Source organism: Sus scrofa, chromosome 9 (genome assembly GCF_054392235.1).
Source record: "Sus scrofa isolate SSC_HxYL_T2T_F1_AM1 chromosome 9, Sscrofa_HxYL_maternal_Yorkshire_Landrace_v2.0, whole genome shotgun sequence".
NCBI lineage: Eukaryota > Metazoa > Chordata > Mammalia > Artiodactyla > Suidae > Sus > Sus scrofa.
In genome coordinates this window covers 40,734,502-40,761,270 of record NC_139391.1, presented here as the reverse complement: position 1 = coordinate 40,761,270, position 26,769 = coordinate 40,734,502, and the positions used below count along the sequence as shown (strand labels likewise).

Below are 26,769 nucleotides of genomic sequence, written 5' to 3'. Positions count from 1 at the left end.
TTCAAAAATCTGAGACCGGCCCTAACTTCCTGAATTGTCAATTCCCTTGAAGTTGCCTTAACATTCATCTCCTTAGGTCTTTGCCTTTGATGCACCCCTGGAGCATTTACTTTTTCCTTTAAGAACTCTGCAAGCTTCTTTCAATCTCAAAAATTCCATACTAAAACATGTGAGATAAAAGATTTCAAAAATCGGCTTTGGCTTGTAGCAATTCTGAACTCTGAAAGAGACAGGTCACTAGAGGGTTCTCCCAGTCAGCTCCAGAATTAAAGCTAAAAACACCTCCCTTATCACCACGCTCTCTCCTACCCCTATCTTCAACCCAACACACACACAGACACGCACACACATACACACCACACACACAGAGTAACCCACAGAAGTGTTGACGCTGTGTATCTTATCTCTCATCCTGCCTTCTTCTTCACTCCAGCAAAAGACTGCATTTTTATTAATGAAGAGGTTAATCACAAGGACTGTGTTCTTGGGGATACCAGGCTTGTTGAGGGCAGAAGTGCCCCATTGCAAATTGATGGACTGAGTGACAACATGAGAAAAAGAATGTATGTGTGTATATGTGACTGGGTCGCTTTGCTGTACAGTAGAAAAGTGACAGAACACTGTACACCAGCTATAATGGAAAAAATAAAAATCATTAAAAAAAAGGATTAAGTGAAATCTTGACTACTGAAAAAAAAAAATACTCCCAAATCATTTCTCCCACTCAGTTTAGAGAAAAAGAACTGTCAGACTTCTACCCTGTAATCTGCAAAATGTTGGACTTTCTCCAGCTGATCAGCTCAAGAGAAAATGCAGGTACTAATGAACGGATAGCCTCCACTCAAGGGACCAGGTCACCAGTCACCAGGCAGTGAAACCCACCCACAGCTTTTCAGTCCCACTCCTAATTACTAATAGAAAGCCAAGGACCATTAGAGTCTGAGAAATGAAATGAAACAGTATGAAACACAAAGGAGACACTACATTGAAAATAAAGAGGAATCAGAGGAAAAAGAGACAATATAGGAAGCAAGGGAATTTTTCTAAAATACTCAGTGATAGAAAGATAGCTGTGGGGTTCCCTTCATGGCTCATTGGTTAACGAATGAGTAGAATCCATGAGGATGTGGGTTCTATCCCTGGCCTCGTTCAGTGGGTTAAGGATCCCACGTTGCCATGAGCTGTGGTGTAAGTCGAGGATGCGGCTTGGATCCTGTGTTGCTGTGTTGCTGTGGCTGTGGCATAGGCTGGCAGCTGTAGCTCCAATTCGACCCCTAGACTGTGAACATGCCATGGGGTAGGCCATAAAACGCAAAAAAGAAGAAAAAAGAAAGAAAGATTGCTGCATCAAGAAACAAGAAGAGGGTTGTTGCATCACGAAACAAGAAGAGGGTACTACTAAAAAGACATTCAGACCACAAAAAAGAGTTCTTAGAAAAATTTAATATGTTATATGATTATATATTTATGTTATGTGTTATCAAAATAAAAATTTAAATAGAAATACTGGTAAAAATCTCCCAGAAGATAAGGGATGGGGGCTTGGTGAGACAAAGAAATGAATAATAGGAGAGAGAAGATGAGAACATTAGATGATCTACCCAATTCCTGAATAAGGGTTCGGGGGCGGGGGGAGATGAAAATATCAAACAAATGATGTAGGAACATTTCCCAGCACAGAAGGACATGAATTTCCAGACTAAAATGACCCACTGAGACTCTCCCCCAATAAATGAAAACTGACCTACATCAAATCCCATCACTGAAATTTCAGAACCTTATAAAGAAAAGATCTTCAAGTCTTCTACAGAAAAAAAGAAGTTTCCTACAAATTATCAGGAATTTGAATGCACTGGATTTCACAAATGCAACACTGGAAACTAGAAAAGCTGGAGCAACACCTTCAAAATTCTTAGTGAACACAATTTCTAATGCAGAGAATTATATTACAGGCAAATATAAATTAACTGCTACAAACCCAGAAAACCAACAGTCTAGACCGGCAAAAAAAAAAAAAAAAAAAAGAGGGTTAAGTCTACGCTATATGTCCCCAGAGGAAAGGAAATAACCAAAGTTTAACATATCAGGAGGAGATACATACTTTACTCTGAGAACTTGACCATAAATTAGGGATAGGTATGTAGAAAACGAAGCTAAAGAAAAGGGAGGCCATCATAAACTCCAGAAAATCCAGAAAGGTATAAAAGAAAGGGAATAAAATCATAGCGTAGATCAAGGCTTGGCTGTGAACAATATCTACACGGTCATAATAATATAAACATTAAATACTGGTGTAACTGAAAAGAGAAAAATCCCTATATTGGGAGGCCAGGGTAAAGGAAGTAGGAGGGAATGGAAAGGGTGTAAACGTACTAACCCCACCCCCATGGGAAAGAGTCAACCAATAATACCCAAAACTGAAAATTTAAAAAGTATAAATATGGGGATAAAAAGTGTGGGAAGAGCTAAAGGATCAGAAAGAAGTTGTTTTAGGGAAGTCGAACTCAAAGTCTGGAGGGGCAAGAGGGGTAGAAAGATTGGGGCAGGGGACCAAATGTTTTGTTGGAAGTCACCAAACCATTTACCTTTTTAAACACAGACATTCCATTTTGCTAAAAGTAAAAACTGAACTCAAGAAAGAAAAGAGGAAGGACAACCAATTAATTCCCATTGCTTAAACAGTCAGGATCTTTCCTCTCAAGATGTACTGACTATGTAACTCAGCAGAGAAGAGAGAAACGGGCTGACCCACCTTATCTAAATGGTAAGTAAATAGCTACGGGCTTCAAGCCAAGCTGAGAAGCTATGTATTATAACAAAGTCATTTTATGAGAATGAAATATGAAATCTCCTTTGTCCTAAATCCTTGGGGATTAGAATGTCTCATGAGTAAATTTTCCGGATGAGTAACACCAATTCCATTACCTTTCTCATTCCAACTTTCCATTGGTGAGGATAATGGTACATGTGTTTATGTTTATTTTTCCAACTATATGGAAAAATAGTCATACTTCAGCAAGCACCTAGGCCAGAGGTGAACAGGAAAGACACATGCTTGGTAACTGAATCCATATAATCCTTACCTGCTCCTTGAACGGGCCGGGGTTAGCGCTTCCGAATGAGGGTTTGTTAGGGATGCCCTCCATTTATACGGCACTGTATCATAGACATTCCCCTGGCATTTGTGATGTGCAGGGCTTTCTTTTAACCAAATGCTCAAAGGGTAAGGCTGACATGCATTTTGTGTCCCTGAGTCTGCTTCTCATAATTTTTCCATCCATTCCAGTTACTACATCATCTTACCATCAGTGTACCTGTACCTACCAGTCATCATTCCTTGATTCTAATTTGAATCTGGAAAGCTTTATAAATGTGGTGGAGTCTAGAAATTAACTAATATATGGGCACTTTCTAAATAAAGTTTTAAAGGCTTCCCTACAAGTCAAGTGCATACAATTCAGTGCATGGACTTTGGGGGATAGCAACTTGGGTTATTCAGAGGCTTCATTCCTTCACTTCTTCCCTCTTTCCCCTAATTCTTCATTCTACAAAAATAAAGGGTGCCAGACAAATGATTTCCATGTTAAGGAAGAGTCACTAAGACGGTCTTTATCAGCAACCATTTCTTAACATCTACTAAATTGTATGGCTCCACCATGGACAGGTTGAATATTAACTCTCTGCAAATAGGAAGTCGAATCTATATAAACCAATTTGTTTTTTAAACTTCAGCTTTTCTCCAAATCAAGATGCCTTTGCTTTCCCGGGAGGTAAAGAAACCACCTAGGCCATCAGCCGTGGCATTTTTAACTCAGTTAAAACTCATGGTGATTCTTCTGAACTCTCAGAGAATGAAAAATAAATGGAAAAAATGTGATTCTAATTATAATCAATATGCTAATCCAACACTAATTGTACACCCCTTCACTGTGAACTTCAGCAGGAAGAAAGGAAATGAGAAAAAATTATTGAGTTTACTGTGTGCCAGACAGTTGTATAAATTACCTCATTTTGTCCTCACAATAACCCTTTTAGGTGGGTATTATTGTCTTGTCTCCCAGATAAATAAACTGAGTGTTGGAGAGATTAAATTACTGGCTCAAGGTCATGGAGAGCAGGGAGCCACCTTTCGAACTCAAGTTGAACATCAAAGACCCATGGGGCGCCCCCTACTGTGGGTACTGCCTCTAAAAAACTAAAAAAGAGCTATGAATTAAGAAAGGAAGATAGTTTGTAACTATAACTCAAATCAAAGCGCTTGTATTGGATTTCCATCTTCTCCTGCCCACGACAGCAGCCCTTTAAGGTTTCCATTAGTGCCCTGAATCTAACTCTCATATAGCAACCGCAGGTCAACTGGTGATTGTCAGCATCTCATGTGGACAGAATGGACCCCTTGCAGATGAAATATGAATAAAAGGACATTAGAAAAGCAGTCCGTCTCAACCATTTTCCATCCTTTGCTGATCTGATAAAACCAATGCACCCAAAATGTGATCTGCATAACAAATTTCAAAAGATTTTGCATGAAAAATGACTAAAGGGTATGGGGTTTCTTTGGCAATAATAAAAATGTTCGGAAAAATTTTAAAAGAGATACAGTATTGACTCTCCAGTCTCTCCTGGCTCTCTCCCTACACATGCCCAGATGGCCCTTAGCTTGAAGCCTTCCCCAACCTAACACTTTTGCTTCCCTTCTTTTTGGTCAAGTGTCCTGGATATCAGTTCTTCCATGGTCTTTGATATGAGAAAAACTTGAGTTTCACCATCCAACTGAAAGTACTCTAAGGTCACCACCCTCCTTCAAATCCAAGGTTTCCACTGGAGTCTCATCCTCCTCTTATACTCTTAGCCACATTAAGCACTGCTGCCCTCTTTTTTTTTAATTGCGCTATTTATTTTGCAATCTGAATATAAAGCAAAGTATGCTCATTAGAGAAAGCTCAGATGGTATAAAACAAATGTATGTTCTTCCAGCCTTAAGACATGAAAGAGACTTTTTAAAACAAAATTGAGATTGTGCATATAAATACCATTGGTTTCCAACTTTCTCCACCTCACATTATCCTTTTCTAACCTAGGCATACACGTCATGAGGCTCTGGTTCCTCCTTTTGTTTCATATCACTTTCTAAATTATGGACAAGTTACCATTCTAGATGCTACATAAATACTAGGACATAAATACTTCTGGGTCTGATAAAGACTCCACAATGTACAGGCTATAACTCATGGTGTCATCTCTCCATTCAAAGAGGATAAAAACATAGACTACTATGACTCTCAGCCTTCTCGGTCTCCCTAGCTGGGCTTCCTCACAGCTTCCTTCCAAACGTTCAAGTAGCAACGCACCTCTTCCATGCTCAATTCTCCCTTTAAAACCTCCTTCAACACTCACTTACCCTGGGAAGAGGTGCCCAATCTCCCCTGGGGCTCAGGTAATCTTTATCTTGCCTCTCCAATCTTAGCCACATATCTGGCTTTAAATGAAACCTGCTATTCCCAGTTATCTTGTCATTCTCTACTAGATAGCAAGCTCTCTTACTAACAAGGGATTGTACCTGAGAGCTTTGGGGTTCTGCTTTACATCTGTGGCTAACAGACTGCAGGGATGCTCAAAAAGTACTTTTGCTGTCACTGCTTCTCCCTCTCCGCTACACTACAGATAGTTTCACCCTCTCTAGTTCTGGACGCCTCCATCTATGACATTAGCTCTCTAACTCTTCTGACCTGAGCCATAACAAGATATATGCTCCCCGTCACAACCAGACCAACAAAAGTTTCACAAAACCATACTTACCCTCATTACAAAAGATGTATTATCTTTTCTAGTCTATACCCTCCCTTCTTTTTTAAAGATAGTAGAAGCCAACTAAATTTCACCCCCCATAGTTGAAAAATACTGACCTACAAGTTAAGATACTAGGATGCCCAAGTTTTTGCTAAAACCTAATGTGTATAAAACTGAAGTTGCTATACACAGAACTACCATATGAGCCAGCAATCCACTCTTGGGCATACATCCAGACAAAACTTTCCTTAAAAAAGACACATGTACCGGTATGTTCATTGCAGCACTATTCACAATAAAGACATGGAAACAACCCAAATGTCCATCGACAGACAATTGGATTAGGAAGATGTGGTGTATATACACAACGGAATACTACTGAGCCATAAAAAAGAACAAAATACTGCCATTTGCAGCAACATGGGTGGAATTAGAGACTCTCATCCTGAATGAAGTAAGTCAGAAAGAGAGAGACAAATACCATTATGATATCACTTATATCTGGAATCTAATATAAGGCACAAATGAACCTTTCCACAGAGAAGAAAATCATGGACTTGGAGAATAGACTTGTGGTTGCCAAGGGGGAGGGGGAGGGAGTGGGGTGGTTGGGGAGCCTGGGGTTAACAGATACAAATTATCGCCTTTGGAATGGATTAGCAATGAGATCCTGCTGTGTAGCACTGGAAACTATGTTTAGTCACTTACAATCAGCAGGATAATGTGCAAAAACAGAATGTGTACATGTAGGTATAACTGGACCACCATGCTGTACAGTACAAAAAAAATTGTATTGGGGAAATAACTATTAAAAAAAAAAAAAGTTGGAGTTCCTGATGTGGCACAGTGGATTAAGAATCTGACTGCAGGAGTTCCCATCGTGGCGCAGTGGTTAACGAATCCGACTAGAAGCCATGAGGTTACGGGTTCGGTCCCTGCCCTTGCTCAGTGGGTTAAGGATCCGGCGTTGCCGTGAGCTATAGTGTAGGTTGCAGATGAGGCTCAGATCCCGTGTTGCTGTTGCTGTGGTGTAGGCCGGTGGCTACAGCTCCCATTAGACCCCTAGCCTGGGAACCTCCATATGCCGTGGGAGCAGCCCAAGAAATGGCAAAAAGACAAAAAAAAAAAAAAAAAAAAAAAAAGACAAAAAAAAAAAAAAAAAGAATCTGACTGCAGCAGCTTGGATTGCTGTAGAGGTGCGGGTTTGATCCATGGCCCGGCACAGTGGGTTAAAGGATCCAGTGCTGTCACAGCTGTGGTGTAGGTCACAGCTGTGGCTCGGCTGTAGTCCCTGACCTGGGAACTTCCACATTCTGTGGGTGCAGCCATTAAAAAATAAATACATAAAAAACTGAGGTTATCTATCTTTCATCAAAGGTGACCCTTTTCTCAATTCCCCATCATCCTTCAAGTAACATGATTATTTCATCCCCTTGGGTTTTCAATTTACATTTTTTTCTATCTCAGTCAGCTACTATTTTGGACCTATTACCTACCTCTTCTGGCGGATTTGTCATCACTAACATGTTAGCTGTCTGCCTAATCTTTATCCAAAGCCATCAGAGGTGTATCTTCCCAAGATTATCTGCTTTATGAAATATACCACAGTTTGATTTAATGAGCTCCTCTGGTACATAAAATTTGACTTTTATTAGACTTTTCAGCTACATGTCTATTAGTAAAAGGTAAAGTCATGAAGTATTTCAGTTTGCAGTGCATTTAACATATATTATTTTATTTGATGCTCATTTCCTAATGAGGAAATTATAGTTTGAAGATATTAAGCTGCTCACACAAATTCACTAAGCTAGTTGGTAGCAGAGCCAAATCTGAAACTTAAACCTTTTTTGCTTTTTTTTTTTTTTTAAATTGCTGCACCTGCCACATACGGAAGGTCCTGGGCCAGGAATCGAATCTGCACCTCCAGTGACCCGAGCCACTGTGGTTAGATTCTTAACCCACTATTTTCAAGTGTACAACAGAGTGAATCAGTTATACATGTACATATATTCATTCTTCTTCAGATTCCTTTCCCATATAGGTTATTATGGAATATTGAGCAGAGTTCCCTGGGCTATATACCAGGTCCTTGTTGATTATCTGCATTATATATAGCAGTTTGTATATTAACCCCAAACTCCTGATTTATCTCTCCCTCCCATTTCACTGTTTTGCCCAGTCACTACAGTGGCTGCTACATAAAACTAAAATTTCCTTAAAGTACTGTAATAATCCCTACTGATTTGCTCCTAATTACATCTTTGCTAATTCGTGGCTGGCATTGAACACAGAGCTTAGCACAGTGAATGTTCAATTAATATTGGTGACTATACTCTTAAATATTTTTTAAAATGATACCTCCAGCAGCACCCCTCCTTTGTCTAGCATTTAAGGTTTTAATAAGACCTGTCACATTTGCTTGGCATGTATTCCAAAGTTATAAGTATTCAAATTATCCTAACTTCAGAAAAGGATGAAACATAGCCAACGAATGTAAGTGACAGTCCCAGCTTCACCTGTGTAAAGCACTTATCCCCTCTCAGCCTCAGTTTCTACTTCAAGACCTAATGCATTCGGGCCTCAGAGAATTTTTTTTCCTCCTCATCTCTGGCCACTTTTCCCCGAGTGCCCCACACCGTTCCCCCAACAGAACTGTATACACTCCTGTCTCCATCTGCTGGCTCTGCTGAATCACCTCCTCTTCCTGCTCCATCCTGTGAAGGCAAATTCATACCCCAAGCCCAACTCAAGGGAGTCCCAAGCAGAGTTAATTGCTTCCTTCCTTGGGCTCCAATTCATGTCTCTATTTCTTTCTTTTTTTTTTTTTTTTTTTTTTTTTTTTGTCTTTTTGCTATTTCTTTGGGCCGCTCCCGAGGCATATGGAGGTTCCCAGGCTAGGGGTCCAATCGGAGCTGTAGCCACTGGCCTACGCCAGAGCCACAGCAACACAGGATCCGAGCCGCATCTGCGACCTACACCACAGCTCACGGCAACGCCGGATCCTTAACCCACTGAGCAAGGGCAGGGACCGAACCCGCAACCGCATGGTTCCTAGTCGGATTCGTTAACCACTGCGCCACGACGGGAACTCCAATGTCTCTATTTCTAAGTATAGTTCATCTCTCCCCCAAACTAGATGGGAAGCTCTGGAGGCAGAGGCACAGCTTACTGGACTTCATAACCCCAAACCTAGCATAACGCCTAAAACTATGGGACCATCACAAGGTTGCTGAATTAAGGTAGTCAGGAATGTTTGCTGTGATTCCACCAGTGTTTGCTGAATCAAGTAGTCATTCAACAAACTTGTCTTCAAATGAGAAGACCATCTGTCCTTCCTACTTCAGAGTTCTTTAAATATCACCTGCTCACCTCCCCAACCACCCAAAGGTGGATTTCCCCTGCTGATATCTCATTGTACTCTGCTCCTTGCCTTAGCTTTTATCAGAATATGTAATTGTAAAGATGTGTGTGAATTACTTATTTAATGTCTATATTCCTCCACATTATTAGACTGGAAGCTCCCTACCGGGGTGAGGTATGTTTAGTTTATCACTGAATTCCTAGCACCCAGCTCCCAGAATGTACTCAATAAATATATACCGAATACATGAAGATTAAAAGATACAACGCATATCAAAAGCTCCGTGACTTGTAACAGCGATGTTAAGACACAAGCATTGGGATTACATGTCCAGTGTATCCCCCCTTTGAGAGCTAAAACAAAACCTGCATTCTCTTCTCCAATATCATATGCCTTTGGTTGGAAAACCTCTTCCCGTCCCGCCAAGAGGGCACTTGACCTGACTCATTTGAATAATAACAACAATTACTTTATTTTATTCCAGTTAATAATTTACAAAAACATCAGTAAAGAGAAACATTCCATCACTTCAGGTCTCACTTAAGGTATACCATAAGATAAAGGTCAGATGACTTTTCCTTTTCAAAAATCACTTGGATTTTGATACATGGTTCCAATCTTCAAAGCACTTCACAAACAACCTTTCCAAGGTACATGTTTAATACACTGGGACAGTGGGCTTGTACTCTCAGGCAAATGGACCCAAAGGGACCAACACAGTTGCTGAGGCAGGGCAGATGTTTGCAGGGGCTCCTCCACTGCATGGCTTCCTTCCAAGGGTCAGGGGTGGGGGCACCGGGGTGGTGGTGGTGGGGATGGGGACCTGGTGGCCTATTCTCACGGTCAAAAGCAAGAAGGCCTTCAAAAGTATATACCTGTCAGGCCCCATGAAACCCAGACACACCCTTGTGCTAATGGCTTTCAACCTCATAATGCCATGACTTTCTCTCTGAAGTATTCCTAACCAACCTGACAGGGCAGGCATTTTTAACAAGACTTTTAAAAGATCTAGTTCTAACCATGGAAGTCCTGTCCTTATAACTTCCTTTTTTAAGTCTGTCTCAAAAGACAGCACTATGTCTGAATAATTATTTTTCTAGACCACAATTCCCCCGCTTTTTCCTTAATAAGCACAGTTGGCGTGCATTCTAAGATATTCACAAGAACTCTAACAAGTAGGTATCGCCAATTTTCCCATTTCACAGAAGAGGAAACTGAAACTTAGAGAAGTCACCTGACTTGCCCAAGATGGGACAGCTCAGAAAGGATTCTCGTGCCTGGGGTTTCCCCGTAGGGCTGCTGGCCACTCTTCACCTCTCAGCTCTCTTACTTGCTGAGTTCCTTGACAGCAGAAATTAGGTCATCGTGGGGCTTTGTAATTCCCCACAGAGCTGATGATAAAAAGCTGGCACTCGATGAACATATTTGATGAACTATTTAAGAGAATACCTAGTGTAACCCAATCTCTAGCAGTGTGACACCACGACGAATACTCCAAAACGGTGAGGTAATCAGATCTCCCAGGAATGACAGAAAATGGAAAACAGGGCCAGATGTGGCCAGGGTTTGCAGCTACAAATCAAACTGTACTCAGCGAGCGTCCAGTGGAACACAGGTCATACAGAAGCCTTTCAAGTCACATCAGTGAGGCAATCTTTGAACTGAAAGGCAAGCACATTTACATATATCTGGGAGAAAAAGAACGCAGCACAGCTTTACATGAAAAACACACACAGAGACCAAACTTCTCTTTAGCGTACCTCTCTGAGTGCTTGCTTGGAAGCTAAATTAATCCTGCAGGAAGGGAAACGTGTGTCTACCTAACTGCAAACAGTCAACCCGGTGGCTGCCTGTAGGCAGGGTCTAACAGCAGTTTCAAGTGTAATGTATTGAAACCGCCTGAAAGGCCGCCATTTGGCACCCAGACCAACATCAAAAGGCAATGTTCCCAATGAGGAGCTTCAGCTGAGAGCCGGTGTTTCAACACCGCGAAATCAAAGGGCACAATGGCACCACTGGCAACACCAACTAATTTACATCCCTCTTCATCAGCAAATGGTTTGAACGTTTGGCACCAAGAAGTAATAACAAAAAGGACTAGAGCTGACACGCTTATGACCTTCAAGCTGACTTCTGAATGTTATGGCTCTACTGGAATAAGTACACCTACCTGTATCCTTGGTAATAGTTTCACTACCTGGTTTTCTCATATGAAAAACCCTGGATCTCATAGAGACCCACTCATTAGCATCTGGAGGGGTCCATGGGCAGTCTCTCTTCCTAAGAGGCCTTCTTACAGTATTGCTCAGAGACCCGTGGAGCATTTTAAAAGACGCAGAAAATTCTCTTCTGAATCTTATGACTCCTTCTTGTTTAATTAAAGGAATCTTTACCTTAGTCTTTCTGATTCAAAGCTCAAACAGCCGCTATTATTATGAGTCATGTTTTCAATTCTAATTTGTAACTCAGTTTTAAGACTGGAAAAATGCTACTTATAATTCCCTGTCACTTCTCTTAATGTTCCAGATGTTTCTCAGCTGATATATTTGTTAGGGGACTAAAGTGAAGAATTAGCAATTATGGAATGTACATTAAGATATTCATACCGACAGCAGAAGACCCATGTGGGCTCAGAAGTTCAATACTTAAATAGCACAGGAGAGCCTTTTAAAAATGCCTTTGTCTCCACCCAGGCCGACTGTTCCCAGAAGACTGACGGGGCAGGTGCTGTCCCTTCTCCCCCCTCCCTGTCCCTGGGTTCTGCCCTCCAGCACCGCAGACCCAAGATGAGCAGGGAAAGTTCAAACTGTTCTTTAGCAACAGGTAGTCAATCACTTATTTTCCACTAAGACAGGAAGGACTGTCTGTAAAATATCTTTGGAGGTCTGCCAGTAGCACTGAAGTCTCTTTCAGTCTGGAAAGCCAGCCCCGGTTCTTTAACTCTGAAGACGTAAATGTGGCGAATTCATCAAACTAATATTAAATAGAGGCTTTGTCACCTTAAAAAATTCAGTGCTTGGATCAGAAATTCCAAAGTCTGTATTTCAAGCAGTGTGAAGCTTATAAGATGCTGTCGGTAATTTACAAAACTGAGTTCTGCAGCAAATAAAAACATCTGTCATGTCTAAAGATTAGTTTTTGAGTGACAAAATGGGGCTATTTATTTTGAAAGGCAATTAAGATGGTGTTCGCTATGACAGAAAAAACAGATATAGATTACGTACATTAAATGACATATTACCTATCTGAGGAAGTCAATTAATAGTAAATGTATTCTAAAGATAAGCACTATGCAAAAGTCATAATTTGGGGTTCCAGTGACTAATTTTTCCTCTTACTACTGCCTTGACTAAGCACCTACAGTCCTTGGAAATAGCACACCCACATCATAATTTTTTTTTTTTGGGGGGGCAAATAATTACTACCTTAAATTTGTGAACTATCAAGCACAGGAAACAATCACCATTTAAATCAACAAACCCTGAGTTTAATCACTTAGCACAGAGACTTGGATGAACCCCCTTTATTGAACAAGTCCATGTCCTACTATTTTCTGCTATTTTAGTATTTAAAAAAAAAAATAGATCCTGGCAAAGGTATCTGAAAAGAATTCATCAAGTTCAATTTGTTAGGGGAAGAAAAGGGAAGATTCTTGAAAAGCTGACTCAAAAAAACAAAAAACAAAAACAAAAAAAAACAGTGCTAAGGGTCAGACTCATGAAAACCAAGCCCCAACTGGTAGATCTTTAGAAACTTTGCAGTGAGAATAACAACTCAAAAACTATTAAATAAATGACAGGCCACGCATCCACAATGTCTGGATTGTACTTATTTTATTTTTTGTTTAACTCTGTTAATTTTAAATAAACTCTTGATTATTTTCAGTATTTTAAAACATGCTGGTACTTGTTGAAAGAAAATCAACTTTTTGGTTTGAGGATAGAGTTGTGAAAGGTTTTCCACATTCTTAATTACGGCTTTACTGCATTCAGTTAAATTCGGTTTGGAAAGACATTTCTCATCTTAAAGGGAAAACCAATGAAAAATTACAGCTCACCATAACTGTACTCACAGCAAACTGTGCTGAAACGTATCTCAATTCTTTTACTGAGTGATACTTTATATATGTGCCGGCTAGCTTCTGGGTAGCAAAGGTAAGCTCTTTATTCTTAATCTGGGGCTACTTGTTAGAAAACCAGTCCTGTCCATTTCTTGACTCTTGCAAGTTAAATTATCAGAGAATTGTTAAATTATCTAATAAATATACAACTTCACAACCATTCCAGATCAAATAATTTTTCCAAAAAACATCCAAAATTGCCATTAGAATGAACTCAAATTTGCTATGCAGTTCCATGTCTTTCACGTTATTCCTATGGGGCAGAAAACACCAAAATGACAGAGGGGCAGCAGACCTGAATCCTTGGGTATATTAAGGTGAACACACCTTATCGCTAAATTTTCATGTGCACCCAGTAGAGCAGAGACCTAACTACCACTCTCCCTGGAGATGACAGAACAGTGGAGGCCAAACAACAACAGAACATATATATATTCATGTGTATGAGACATTGCTTTTTTGTTTTTATTTTCCTCCTGATCCTCTGACTTGAACTCTGTGGGTTTTTTGGAACTCTGATGAAAAAACAATCCTTTATTTATTTCTCTTTGGAAAACCGCTCAACTTCTTTCTTTTGTTAAATAACCTTGTTTGTGTTTCAAGTTCTGCCTTCTTCCCATCTTCTTGTTACTAGGGCTACGAATGAGAAGCTTTCCAACCAGAGAACACAGGTTCGAATGCCGCCCTTGCCTGGGGCAGCCACGAACATCCAATTGGGATTCTCTGGGCTTCTATGTGCCTCCCTGGGATATCCAAACACCAAGAGTTGCACCCATCAAAGGACGGCTGGGTGATGCCCTAAAGGCCCACCAAAGTTCTGGTCTCTTCCGTCACGCCCCCACCTAGAAGAGAGGAGGTCCTAGAAACACACACCCCTACGAGGGGAAATCCGCCCTGGTGACCAACGGACACGGTGCCTACCCAGGGCCGCCCGGGGCCAAGAGGCGCTGGGTGCCCACGGAGCAGCAAGTTGAGGCCAGACCCTCAGTGGGGGCCTCTCCACCACCGCTAAGGCCCCGCCCCCTGCCGGCCCCACCTCCAGCCTCGCCCCCTGCCTGAGGCCCGCCGGTCAGCGCACGCGCGTCGCTGCGCCCAGCCTCTGCGCCCTCCCAGGGGACGCGCTCAGGCCAAGACGACTCGCTTTGGCGCGCGCGCGTGTGTGTCTGTGTGCGTGTGTGTGTGCGCGCGCGCGCGCGCGCGGAAGGGGCTGAAACGATGTGCCAAGTCCGCGGAGGCGCGAGTGGGCGAGCACAGGCGGGCTGGACCGGGAGACCTCCCGGTGACCACCACGACTCCATTTTATCTCTTCAGAAATTGCAGGGCAGGCGGGGGACCCGCCGCAGAGCGGGGTTCCTCCCGGCGAGGGGTAAGCGAGACCGTTAAGCTGGAGCACAGGGAGACGGTCCAGGCAGCTCCCGGCCGCCACCCGCGCCGAAATAAAAGCCTCTCGCGGCTTCCCGCCCAGCCAGCCTCTCTCTGATTGGTCGCCATGGGAGGGACCCGAGTTGGCTGGAGGCGGCGGACGAGCGAGGCTCTCGTGCCGCCCGGGGAGGGGGCGCGCTGGGTGCTCCTGGCCCGCCCCGCCCCGCCCCGCGTGCTCCACCACCAAGGCGCAGCAGTCTAGGGCAGCTCCAGCGGCACCCGGCAGCGACGACCCGGACGCAGACCCCTCCGCCCGGCTTTCCTCCGGCGCTCCCACGCACACGCCCCCCGCCCAGAATGTCCGCCCACCCCACCCAGCTCTCTGCGTCCCCTGCTTCTTTTCTCGCGTCTTCTGGTCTGTCAGCTCCAAAGCGCAAATTCTAGGGTAGGGTGGGGTGGGGTGGGGTGAGCAGCTGGAGGGGAGGGTGGGCACGCACAGAAGAATCTTCCAGGGAGGCCGGGATGGAAACACCCAAAATGAAATGAACCTCCCTCCGGCCTCCGAGGTTTTCTGGGCGGCGGCACAGCCCCCACCACCCGCGGCAGCATCACTGCTGTCTTCCTCCCAGTTCCCTATTGTTCACACTTTGCCCGGATCTGGAACCTCGCCCAAAGAAAGGAGACTGGGGCGAGGTGTTTCAGCCGGCTACCTGCCATTCCCCTCTCGCAATGTGCAACACAGGGCTCGCGGTGCGTGTGAAGGCACACGCGCGCACACACGCGCGCACACACACCAGGCAGCCGGGATCACGCCCTCCTCGCCCTCCGCCCCTCAGCACTTCCTCCTGTCAAAACGCGGCGCTCGACCCTCCCATCCCTCGGTGCTCCCGGCCGAGAGCAGGCTTTGCAACTCACCCAAAATTTGGCAAATGAAAAACTAACGTCATACCGATGAGGGTGCAACAACGGCCACACAGCCCTAAGATTCTGCCCATTTCGCCCCATTTTGCAAACCGTTATTCGGCCAGGGGTTGGGTGGGGCGCAAAGGCAGCGAGCCCCACTTTATTAGACCCCGGGAAATAACGTTCCGGGGAGGCTGCCCCGGTCTTATTGTTCACTCTTCGAGGAGCCGGGATTGACAAGTCCCTTCCCCACGGAACCCGAGCCTGTGCGGCGGCAACACCGACCCGCGGCATCCCCTGCCCTGCCGCCCGCCTTCGGGGAAGGAGCGCTGCCCATCTCCGGCGCGGCCACAGCGTCCCTGGGAGCGGACGGCTCCGCTTCCAGTGCCCGAAGCACACAAAGTGGGAAGGGCGGGCGCGCTGGAGGGGAGCCCAGCGCTTGCTGAGCGGGGAGGTTGCCCCGGTCCAGGCAGCCCGAGAGGGCGCGGGGTTCGCTTGGGCAGCAAGGGCGACGCACTCCTTCCTCAGCTCAAGGAAAATGACCACCCCTAGTATTCCACGTAAAACCACCCCAAATAACAGTGTTCCTCAGGGGAGGAGTAGGGGGAAGGGGGTAATCAGCAAATCAGATTGAGAATAATAATTTTGAAAATGTACCTGCAGTTCCCAGGAAAAACAAAGTCCAGATGAGATCCTTAGTTTGCAGCATTGTAATCTGCTGGCCGGGAGGGATGTTCTTGCCGCGGTAAATTCTCTGCCCCCCCTTGCCGTGAGTGTGGACGGCGGCAGAGCAAGAGAGCTAGGGGTAGACAATTGCCAGGCTGAGTATGATTATTTTTGCAGAATTGTTTCCTGCCAGCCTCTGCCGAGCTGCGTTCACGCGCTGATCGGAGAATGAGTGACAGTCCCAGCCTCAGCACACTCTCAACTCGGAGATCCTTGCGCTGGCCCGGGTTCGCTTTGATGGAACTGGGTAAGGGAGCGAGGGGCGGGGGGCGGGGGTGAGAACCTCACTGTGTCCTTCCACCACGCCGACCACAAATAGTGCCTAACATCAAGGAGGTAAGAGAGACAGGGGAGGCAGATGCGGCCGCCTGCAAAACGCGGCCTGGAGCTGCTGGAGGAGTTGGGCTCTTTCACACGCAATCTTCCAGACAGAGCTGAGATTTCCTTTCACACTTCTCCCTTATACCTCGGCGGTCGGTCCTTGCTGCCACCCAGCCTTCCTTAATCAGGAAGGTTGGATACTCTAATAACTAGTAAATAATAAAAATAAAGTCTTAGGCTTGGGTAGACTTTCAGAGTTGTTGAATTCTTCATTCAGTTCCTCCGATCCTTGAAATAAAAGGATAGCCCAGGACTTAATTTTTTTAAGTGCTGGAAATTAGAAATTTGGAGAAGGATGGGGATTGCTGTTTAGGGGTTTTGTTTTGGTTTTGTTTGTTTGATACAGGCTATGAAGTTTACCTCTCACAGAGAGGTAACAGATCTCAGGGGAAGAAAATAGGAAGCAACTTAGGTTAGGAAAAAAAAATACGCAGATGTTTAGAAGAGATTTCCAGAAGTAACGGAAGAAATGCTTTCTTGTTTATGACTGAAATCTGCGGTCTCTTACTAAGACGACCAAGACTTTTTAGGTAGATTTTACGGTATAGGCACAATATTAAATAATATTTTCTTACAAGGGTATACAACCTCAATTCATAAAGATTTTAATCTAGACTATCACTGAGCTACCAACACAAAGAGTTTCAGTGTCTTAGAGCTGTATTTTAAACAGAAGAGGGTGGGGGAGCAGGGTGAAAATAAACATGTTTCAGCACCTGAGCAAGGGTTGAGTGTATAAGGAACAAAAGTTGAGGTGAAATCAGGAGTCCACAGTGTTCTGGATGCTGGAATAGCCTATCAGCCTAGCACAGTGAAACCCTCCCGGAGGAAGTCAGCCGGCCTATGTTCAAAGCACCAATGCACCAGCAGTGCCATGCACTCCATTTTTCTTTAAAGGTCAGACTCTCCACTGCTGTATCACTCTTTAGAAACTGCTGGCCAACCGACCAGCCTCCAATACTGGAGGTGCTGGCACCCCTCCCCCCCTCCTGTGTACTAGACTAGGCAGGCCATGCCTACATGGTCTTATTTTAGGGACCCCTGAAAATACCTCCGCCCACAAATCTGTCTTTTACAGCATTTTTTTTAAATATTTATTTCCTACCAACTATAAATAATTCAAAAATATAGAAAAAGTAGAAAGAACTAAGAATATTCTCCAAATCCCGTAGATTCTAGACATACAATTTTTCTAAGTCTTCTGATTATGCAAATTATTTTTATAATTGATGCAGAAGCACTCTGAACCCTGTTTATTTTCCCTAATGTTTCATTGTAAGCATTTCCCCAGGTTGTTAAAAAAGCTTTTGAAATCTTTGATAGCTATATAAAATGTCTTCATATTGATGGTTCTTCAAGGGTTTCTCCATTGTTGAATACTTAGTTTCCAGAGTTTGATAATTATGTTTTTTGAACATCTTTTGATAAATATTTATTGAACAACCACTATGTTTAGCCCTGTGCTGGGTACAGTGAATTACATAGTTTAATGGTTGCTGTATTTACACATCTTTGGCTTTAGACATGACTTTCTGCTAACATGTAAAATTGCCACATTAAGGCTTATAAACTTAAGTAGATGAATATATTAGACTCTTTCCTAAAGAAGAGGTTTTGATAGCAGGGGAAGATAGAATAGGCCTGAGGGGAAGAGGAAAAACAAAAACAGAAGGTTGGGAAACCCAAAATAAAATTTTTCTGTTTATAATTTTACCAAGAGTGAGAGACACACCCTTCTCTGTAAATCTCCCTCCCTGTAACCCCATCAGTAGAATTAAAAGATTCTTCACTATTTTTCTCCCCAAATGTCCCTATTTTTAGCTTTTCAATGTAGGCAGGTGTGGAAATCCTATCTCACTACACCAGCACTGAATTTCTTCTTTCTCTCTCTCTCTCCCTCCCCCCACCAGCCCCTCCCTGCCCTGTGTGGCTGTTGATCTCTGTTGTGATGACTCATTCTAGAATTCTGGGCCACCATCATTCCAGTCCACGCTTGATGTGTCGCTCTCGTGTTCTTTTAACAGGATCCCTTACTGGTCTGCAATTCATCAGCTCTCCACTGGCCAGGGCCCACATCTGTGAGCTCTGGGTGTCGATCCTTTTGCCTGAACCTCACTTTGAAATGAGACAAGACCCCAGCCCTCTCTCCGCGGAGGGAGTCCCAGGCTGCCAGGCCTGCACTAATGAGTGTCTATCAGGTGAACATCCAGAGGATTGAAGCAAGAGAAGGAGACACTGAGGAAGGTTTTAGAGATGGCGCTTCCCTGGTAAAGCAGAGAATGGGCTGCAAAGTCAGCCACAGCAAAAGGACCAGCCAGGAAGCCATGACAGAGCTCCAGTGGCAGGTCCTCATCTAAGGCAGTGGCCCTGGAAAAGGAAGCCCCCATGAGCACAGATTTGAGAAATAGTTCCAAGACAAAAACAGCCCAAGTTTGGAACTTTCTGAAGTTTGGAGTCTGAGGCAGGGCAAGAAATCAGAGTTCCTTTCATTTATCCAACAAATACTTATTAAGGATCAACTAGGTGCCCTGGCACTGCACTAGGCTCTCAGGGCATGGCAGTGGACACAAGAGAATCTTTGTTTTCATGGACTTCTGTTCTCCTTGGGAAGATGGAAATTAATCCACAAGTGTCCAGTATGCAGATGGTGATAAGTGCTAAGAAGAGCAATAAAGAGGCTGCCAGGAATTGGGAGTTCTGGGGTAGGAGGGGTTCACGTTTTATTCAGGGGACCTGGGGAAGACATCGCTGATTCAGGGATATCTTGCAAAGATCTTGAAAAGGTAAGGACTTCAAAGCTTCCAGTGTGGGCAGTTAAGTAGCTGCTAGTGACATAGACAGGGAGTGAAAGAGGAAGGGCAGACTTGGACACAGTGATGGGCAAAGGACCAGTGGTGTCAGCTCTGGACCAACTAATGCTGGGGTGTTTGAGGGACATCCAAGTGGAGTGATGCAGAAGACAGACAGTCAGATGGAGAGGAGCCCAGGGAACATCAATATTTAAGCTGTGAGCAGAAGGACCTGCCAAAGAAATAGTGAAAACACAGTCAGAGAGATAGAAAGAGAACTGGAACATTATAATGTCACCAGATCCAATAGAGAAGAAAGTTTTGAAGTGGTCCAATGAGAAGGCTTAAATGTTTCCTGGATTCAACCACTGGGAAGTCATGAGGGGTCTTTGAGAGAGCAGCATTCATGGCAGAGTGGGGAAGGGAGGGCAAGACTGGCCAAGAAGGAGGGTCGGGGTGTGGACAACCCTTTAGAGGAGTAGTGAGATGAGGACAGTGACAGAAAGGCAGGCTTGAGGGAGAAGGAACCTTGAAAGGATGCTTTCTTTTCTTCTCTTAATATGTGGATTTAATTATTAGGGTATAAAATCAATCAAATTGGCCGATAACTCCCACCCACCATCACCACCATCTTATGATCTAACTTAGACTACCTGAAAAAAAATGAAGTTAGTCTAGAGTCAAGTGCCCTCACTGATATTTTTCCTTACCTAGGTGTTGGTGCTGGAAAGGAAAACCAAGGCTTGATCTCTGGGCCCGCAAATATCCCAGGAACTTGATTTTGCATTTGATGTGAGCAAAATGCATTCTGGGAAACACAGCAGCCTAACACCAAAGCCAAAGATAGTGACCTGGGGCCAGAAGAGTCTGGGGAAACAGAGGCAAGCCCAAAGAGCTGAGCAGGATCCAGGAAAGCGAGGACTGCAGAGCTGAAGAGTGAGTCACTAGGGAGCCCTCAGAGCTCTCTCCTAGCTTCTCATCTTCCAGATCTGGTTGACACCAGAGTTGACTTCTAAGTTGAACCACTGTGTGCTGGGGCGGAGGCCCCTGACAAGCATCCCTCCCTGCTCAAGACTGGCTCAGTCACAGGCACAGTTAAGGACAAGCACATGCTCATTAGTCCATCCAACTGAATGGTGCTGGGGACCACAAAAGCGTAAGAATGGGATACAGAAACCACTGTGTGCAGGTTGTACATTGCACAATTTCAGGGGGCACTTTTCAAGTTCCACTCATATTTTCTAGTTGTTAGGGCAATATTTGTGACAGCTGGAAGTAAAGAATCTTGAGGAAGGGATCCTGTTTTCTTTTTTTTTTTTCTTCCTTTCCTCTTTTTTCCTCCTTTCCTCCCTCCCCCCTTAACTTCCTTCCCTCCTTCCCTCCTTCCTTTTCTCTCTCCCTCCTTCCTTCCCTCCCTTTCTGCTTTTTTTTTTTTTTTTCCTTTTCAGGAAGTTTATTAGACAGTGCTTTCAACACCTTCATAGGAAAGAAAGAAAACAGGTTGGAAAGAGAGAGAAGGTGTGCCCCACAGCCAGCATAAGGCCTCCATCAGCCCCTGGGAGCTGTGAAACTAGAGGTAATATCCTCGCATGGAAGGGTCATTGGATTTAGGCTGCTCTGGGAATAGAACCTGCCCTTGGGAAAGGCAGCTCTCTGCAGCCAAAGGCAATTCCTCAGGCCAATAGCTGAGAGCATCTCCACATGTGGAGAAGTTATGTCCCCAGTCCTGAAAGTGGCATCTGGGCAGCTTGGCATAGCATTTACTACACAATTTTAACTGTAAACCAAAATATAATTGCAGGAAAGTTGGTGGGGAGGTTTCTTTGTGTTTTCTTGTTGTTGCTGTGTGTTTTTGTTTTTGTTTTTTTGTCTTTTTGTCCTTTTAGGGCCGCACCCTGCAGCATGTGAAGGTTCCCAGGCTAGGGGTCGAATCGGAGCTGTAGCCGCCAGCCAACGCCACAGCCACAGAAACGCCAGATCCGAGCTGCATCTGCAAACTACACCACAGCTCACAGCAATGCCAGATCCTTAACCCACTGAGCCAGAGCAGGGATCAAACCCGCAACCTCATGGTTCCCAGTCAGATTCATTTCCGCTGCACCACAACGGGAACAGCGGGAAAGTTAAATATTTTTTCTTTTCTTTTATTGTGTGAAAATATATGCAACATAAAATTTACTATTTTAGCCATTTCTAAGCGTTCACTTCTACAGCATGAAATGCACTCCCATCGTTGTGCCATCCTCACTATTCTCCATCTCCAGAACTTTTTCATCTTCTCCAGCTGAAACTCTGTATGCATTAAGGAATAAACCCCCATGCCCATTCCCAGCCCCAAGTAACATTCTAATTTCTGTCTCTATGAACCTGAATAGTTACATCATACCAGAACAATCATACCTTTGTCCTTTTGAGTCTGTCTTATTTCACTTAGCATAATGTTTCAAGGTTCACCTACATTGTAGCATGTGTCAGGTTTTCCATTGTATGTATATACCACATTTTGTTTATCCATTCATTGGTCAACAGATACTTGGGTTGCTTCCACCTTTTGACTATTGTGAATAAAACCGCTATGAACATGGGTGTATAAACATCTGTTCAAGTCTATGCTTTCACATCTTTTGGGTGTGTGTGTAGAAGTAGAACTCCTGGATCATATGGTTTATTTTTTTGAGAAATTGCCATACCATTTTCTGCAGCTGCTGTATCATTCTCCCCGCCAATGCTCATGGGTTCCAATTTCTCCACAACTGTGCTAACATTTCCTTTCTTTCCTTTTTCTCCTCTCCTTCTTTCTTGCTTGCTTGCTTTCCCTTTCTTTCTTTCCCTTTGCTCCTCCTTTTTTCCCCCTTCTTTCCTCCCTCCCTCCCTTTTTTGATAGTAGTCATCTTTGTGTATGTGAAGTGGTATCTCATGATTTTGATTTTCATTTCCCTAATGTCTAGGGATATTGAGCATCTTTTCATGTATTCATTGACCATTTGTATATCTTCTTTGGAGAAATATCTATTCAAGTCCTTTGCCCATGTTTTAATTGGGTTATTCATTTTTTTTGCTGCCATTGAGTTGTAGGAGTTCTTTGTATATTCTGGATGTGAATCTGTAATCAGTTATATGATTTACAAATATTTTCACCCACTCCATAGTTTAACTTTTCATCTATTGATAGCGTCCTTTGATACTTGTTTTTAATTTTGATGAAGACTGACTTGTCTATGTTTTGTTGTTTGTGCTTTTGTATCACATTCAATCATGCATTTCAAATCAAAGTCCTGAAACTTTCCCTCTACATTTTCTTCCAGTTTTATAGTTTTAGCTCTTACATTTAGGTCATAGATCTATTTCGAGTTAATTTTTGTACATGTGTAAGGTAAGGCCCAGTGTTATTTATTTAACTTTTTTTTATTTACATGTGGATATCTAGTTTCCCCAAACCTATTTGTTGAAAGATATTTTCCCACCGAATGGTCTTGGCACCCTGGTCAAAAATCCTTTGACCATACATGCAAGGATTTATTTCTGGACTCCCTATTCAATGTCATTGGTCTACAGTCTGTCTTTATACCCATACCACATTGTTTTGACTACCATTACTTTGCTGTAAGTTTTTAAATCATAAAGTGTAAGACCTCCTACTTTGTTTGTCTTTTTCAAGATTATTTTAGCTATTTGGAATCTCTTGAGTGTCCATATGAATTTGCAGATAATTTGTTTTTTTACAAAAGGCCACTGGGATTTTTATAGAGATTGAGGGGTACTGTTTTCTAATCTGCCCAAAGTTGTTATCTAAGCTAGTATCTGGAGCCATGCTGACATCATGGGATGAATGTGTTTTAGATGTCTCACTCTAGAGCTGTGGGCAACTGAGTCACAGTCACAGTCAACTATTACAAATTGCCAACTTGGGTGGTCTGTTCTTTTCAGAATAGATATAAAGAGATGAAGCAGGATCAAATCACAAGACTCTGGCCATGAAATGGGCAGCCAGTTTAGAGAAGTGAGTGTGTGCTAACACAGGAAAGATGGGTTTAAATGGTTTCTTGGCTTTGAACCGAACTCAAACCTCAGAGACTAAACCCTATTTTGTCTTTGAAGAAAAATCTCTGAAACAGATGATTTAATAGTCTGGAGAATGGAGACAGTATCTCATGTCAAGATCTGCTAAATCCCAAAATATGACTGAGCTAATTTTAAAGACAGGATCACTTCCTCTCTCTCCCTTGCACATCCTCTGACACACCCCAGCAGCAATAAAGTGAAATAAGGTGAGTCCTCAGGTCCTGGAGCTGGACCATCTAAGTTCAAATCCTAGCTTCTTCACCTATAGGCTCTGTGGATGTGGGCAAGTAATTTTACATCTGTAAACTTTGTTTTCTTGCTTATAAAATGGAATTGGAGTAATAGCTATCTTTCAGATTCTTGAAGATATTAATTAAAATAACATATACAGCAGTTCCCATTGTGGCTCAGCAGGTTAAGAACCTGACACAGTGTCTGTGAGTGTATAGGTTTGATCCCTGGCCTCACTCAGTGGGTTAAGGATCCTGCATTGCTGAAAGCTTCAACGTAGCTCACAGATTTGGCTTGGATCTGGTGTTGCCCTGGCTGTGGCATAAGGCTGCAGCTGCAGTTCCAATTCAACCCCCTAGCCCTGGAACTTCCATATGCTGCAGGTGTGGCCATATAAAGAAAAAAATATATTTTTCAATAATGTACCCAGAAAGCTTAGTGCAGGCCTGACACACTTTCATTCAATAGGTATGTATTGAATACCTGTCACATGCAAGGCATTCCATTAGTCCTGGGGAATAAAAAAAGGTCAACAGAATACATGTGTTTACAGGCTTGTCAGAAGGACAAAGACAAGAGACTAAAACAATTAAAAACTAGCTTCTTCCAATTAGAGTCATGAAAAAAAAAACAGAATTCTTTAATAAAGAATAACAGTATAGATCTATTTTAGACCAAGGAAGGCTTCCCTGAGGAGGTGACAGGTAAGTTACAACCTAAGCAATGAAATATACCCAGACTTGTTTCCAAGTAGAGGAACATTCCAGGAATGTACAAAGACCTCAAGGTCAGAAAAATCTGGGTGGTTCTCGAAACCAAGAGAATGTGAGTCTGGGATGGAAAGAGCAAGTGAGGGAAGGACAAAAGAGAAGCAACATACATGAGCCACCTTGAAGGCTGAAGTGAGGAGCTCATATTCAATGTTCAAAGAAGACTCTGGAGGACTTGCAGCAGCAGCAGCAGAGTGAAAGGAGTTGTTTTTCCTTGTTTTAACAACCACTCTGGCTGCTGTGTGGAGAATGGCTTATAGGGAAGCATAAATGGGTGTGGGGAGGCCAGTTAGAAACCCCTGCAGAAATGCAAGGGAGAGATGAGGGAGGCTGGCGAGGAGATGGCAGGAGATGGTGAGGAGCAGAGATAAAACTGGCCAAACTTGCTGATGGATGTGAGGAGAGAGAAGATTCGGAACTCACCAGTGGGATCTGTTTGGAAAGGAGGGGAAATCAAGGGTTTGATTTTGGATGAGTTACATCGACCTACCTGAGAGACCTACAGATGGAGATGTCTCGCTGGTGATCAGACACGAGTGTGGAAGTCAGAGGAGAGAGAGATTTTAGCAGGAAATATAAATGTTGGAGCCATCAGCATCAATGGTAACTAAAGCCATGAGAAAGGCTGAGATCACCTAGCCCAAAATGAGGAGAGAGAAGAGAGGAAAGCCCAGGTCCGGATCCTGAGAACCACCGATTTTATGAGTTCAGGTGGAGAAAGCAGAACAAGTAAGAAGACTGAGGGAAGTGTCTGGAAAGGTAGGAGGCTGTCCAGGAGAGAGGAGCATCTCAGGACCAAGGGACGAGAGACTTGTAAAAAGGATGTGCCGCTGTGATGAATACTGCTGAGAAGCCGGGTAAAATGAGGACAAAGAAGAGTATCCAACAGATTTGGGAATACGAGAGTCATTAGTAACCTTGGCAAGAACAAATTCACACTCTCTGGGCTCAAAGTGAGTGCCTATTAAATGTTAGCTATAATAACAATAATCAGCTCCCTACTCATTCCTTCTTTGAGCTTCTGTGATAATAGGAAGACATTCAGGGACTGATCAGGCACAGAAGCGCAGCACTCAATGATTAGCTATTCACAAGCACACGTTGGTCTTATTTTATAATGTAAACTCAGATACCATTTTCCTTCCTGAATAATTGCCTCCATAGATGTAGACAACTAATGCTCCAGAAGACCTGGTTGCATTAATACTTGGGGTAAGAGGAAAAAAGATTTCCCTTTCTTCTACATCTACCTTTTGTTCTCCACCTCAATCCTGCCCAGGCGCCTCTCTCCTGCTCCTCTGTTTTCTATGGTTGCACTGTTTTCCTGAGTCACACACTGAAACACTACTGGACATCAACCACAGCACCAAGGAAAGAAGCCTAGTGGGCAGAGCCAACACCACATTTAGGTCCCTGCTGGCTAATCTGTATTTTTGGAGCCAGGGAGGGTCCCATCCACGGCTCCAGTGCCCACTTGTGGCACCTCCTCTCCTAAGCACAAGAACCTTGGGGAGTGAGAGAAAAGTTAAGTAGAAGAGAAAGCAAGACGGCCACCAGTCATAATGAAAGGCGATTCACTACCACCACCACCACTTCTTTGTAAGAAGAACCAAAGCGTTTCCCTCCTCAACACAGCCACTGAATTGCATCTCTCTTGAGAATCTTCTGGAACCACTCTGGAAAAATGCAGTGCCACAGAGGACAGTGTTTCTGGCTCTACACTAGTGACAAAATCCCAAAGGACTCCGAATTTGAAGTCAATATGGATCTAAATGCCCCCCATCCCTGCCCCATGCCCCCCATCCCTGCCCCATGCCCACCATCCAAAGACTGGCAGCCATTTTTCTTCTTGTTCCTCTGCCGTCAGGTGCCAAGAGTTCCACAGAGCCTGAGAGCTCCAAGGAGACACAATGTTCATTCTAGTCTCCAGAGAGAACTTCTCTGTTGCATCAGCAAGAACCATGAAGTGAGAAGGCATGTTTCAGGATGGTAGGCTCCCCCAGCCCCATCGATCCTTGCAACAGCAAAGGAGAAATCAAGAAGGAAGATCCCACTCAGTGACTGTGAGCAGGGGAAAAATGTGACAAACATCAGACCTCGGATCCAAGCTATGCTTCCTTGATCCCCCCACACTGCCCTACCATAAATGCCACTCTAAATGTTTATTGAAATAATGGGATCAAGAAGCAGCTCATACAACTCAATATAAAAACAAACAACACAATCAAAAAAGGGGCAGAAGACCTGAATAGACATTTTTCCAAAGACTTACAG

The 26,769-nt window shown here is 43.7% G+C and overlaps 1 protein-coding gene and 1 long non-coding RNA gene across 41 annotated transcripts in view; one reads left to right on the top strand and one right to left on the bottom strand.

Moving 5' to 3' along the window:
• NCAM1 (neural cell adhesion molecule 1) overlaps positions 1-16,436 on the bottom strand; it is a 330,666-nt gene extending 314,230 nt beyond the window's left edge. For all 40 annotated transcript variants that reach the window (XR_014815270.1, XR_014815264.1, XR_014815267.1 and 37 more), the window contains exon 1: positions 16,194-16,436. Coding sequence is in view for 23 of the 40 variants with exons in the window: in XM_021062794.2 (XP_020918453.1) it covers positions 16,194-16,245 (52 nt within the window). In the remaining 17 variants the exon portion in view is untranslated. The remainder of the gene's footprint in view (positions 1-16,193) is intronic.
• LOC146399855 (uncharacterized) lies at positions 16,379-22,026 on the top strand. The gene is made up of 3 exons (XR_014815282.1): positions 16,379-16,509; positions 18,668-19,426; positions 20,147-22,026. It is a non-coding gene; the product is annotated as an uncharacterized LOC146399855 (long non-coding RNA).
• The last annotated feature ends 4,743 nt before the right edge of the window (positions 22,027-26,769 follow it).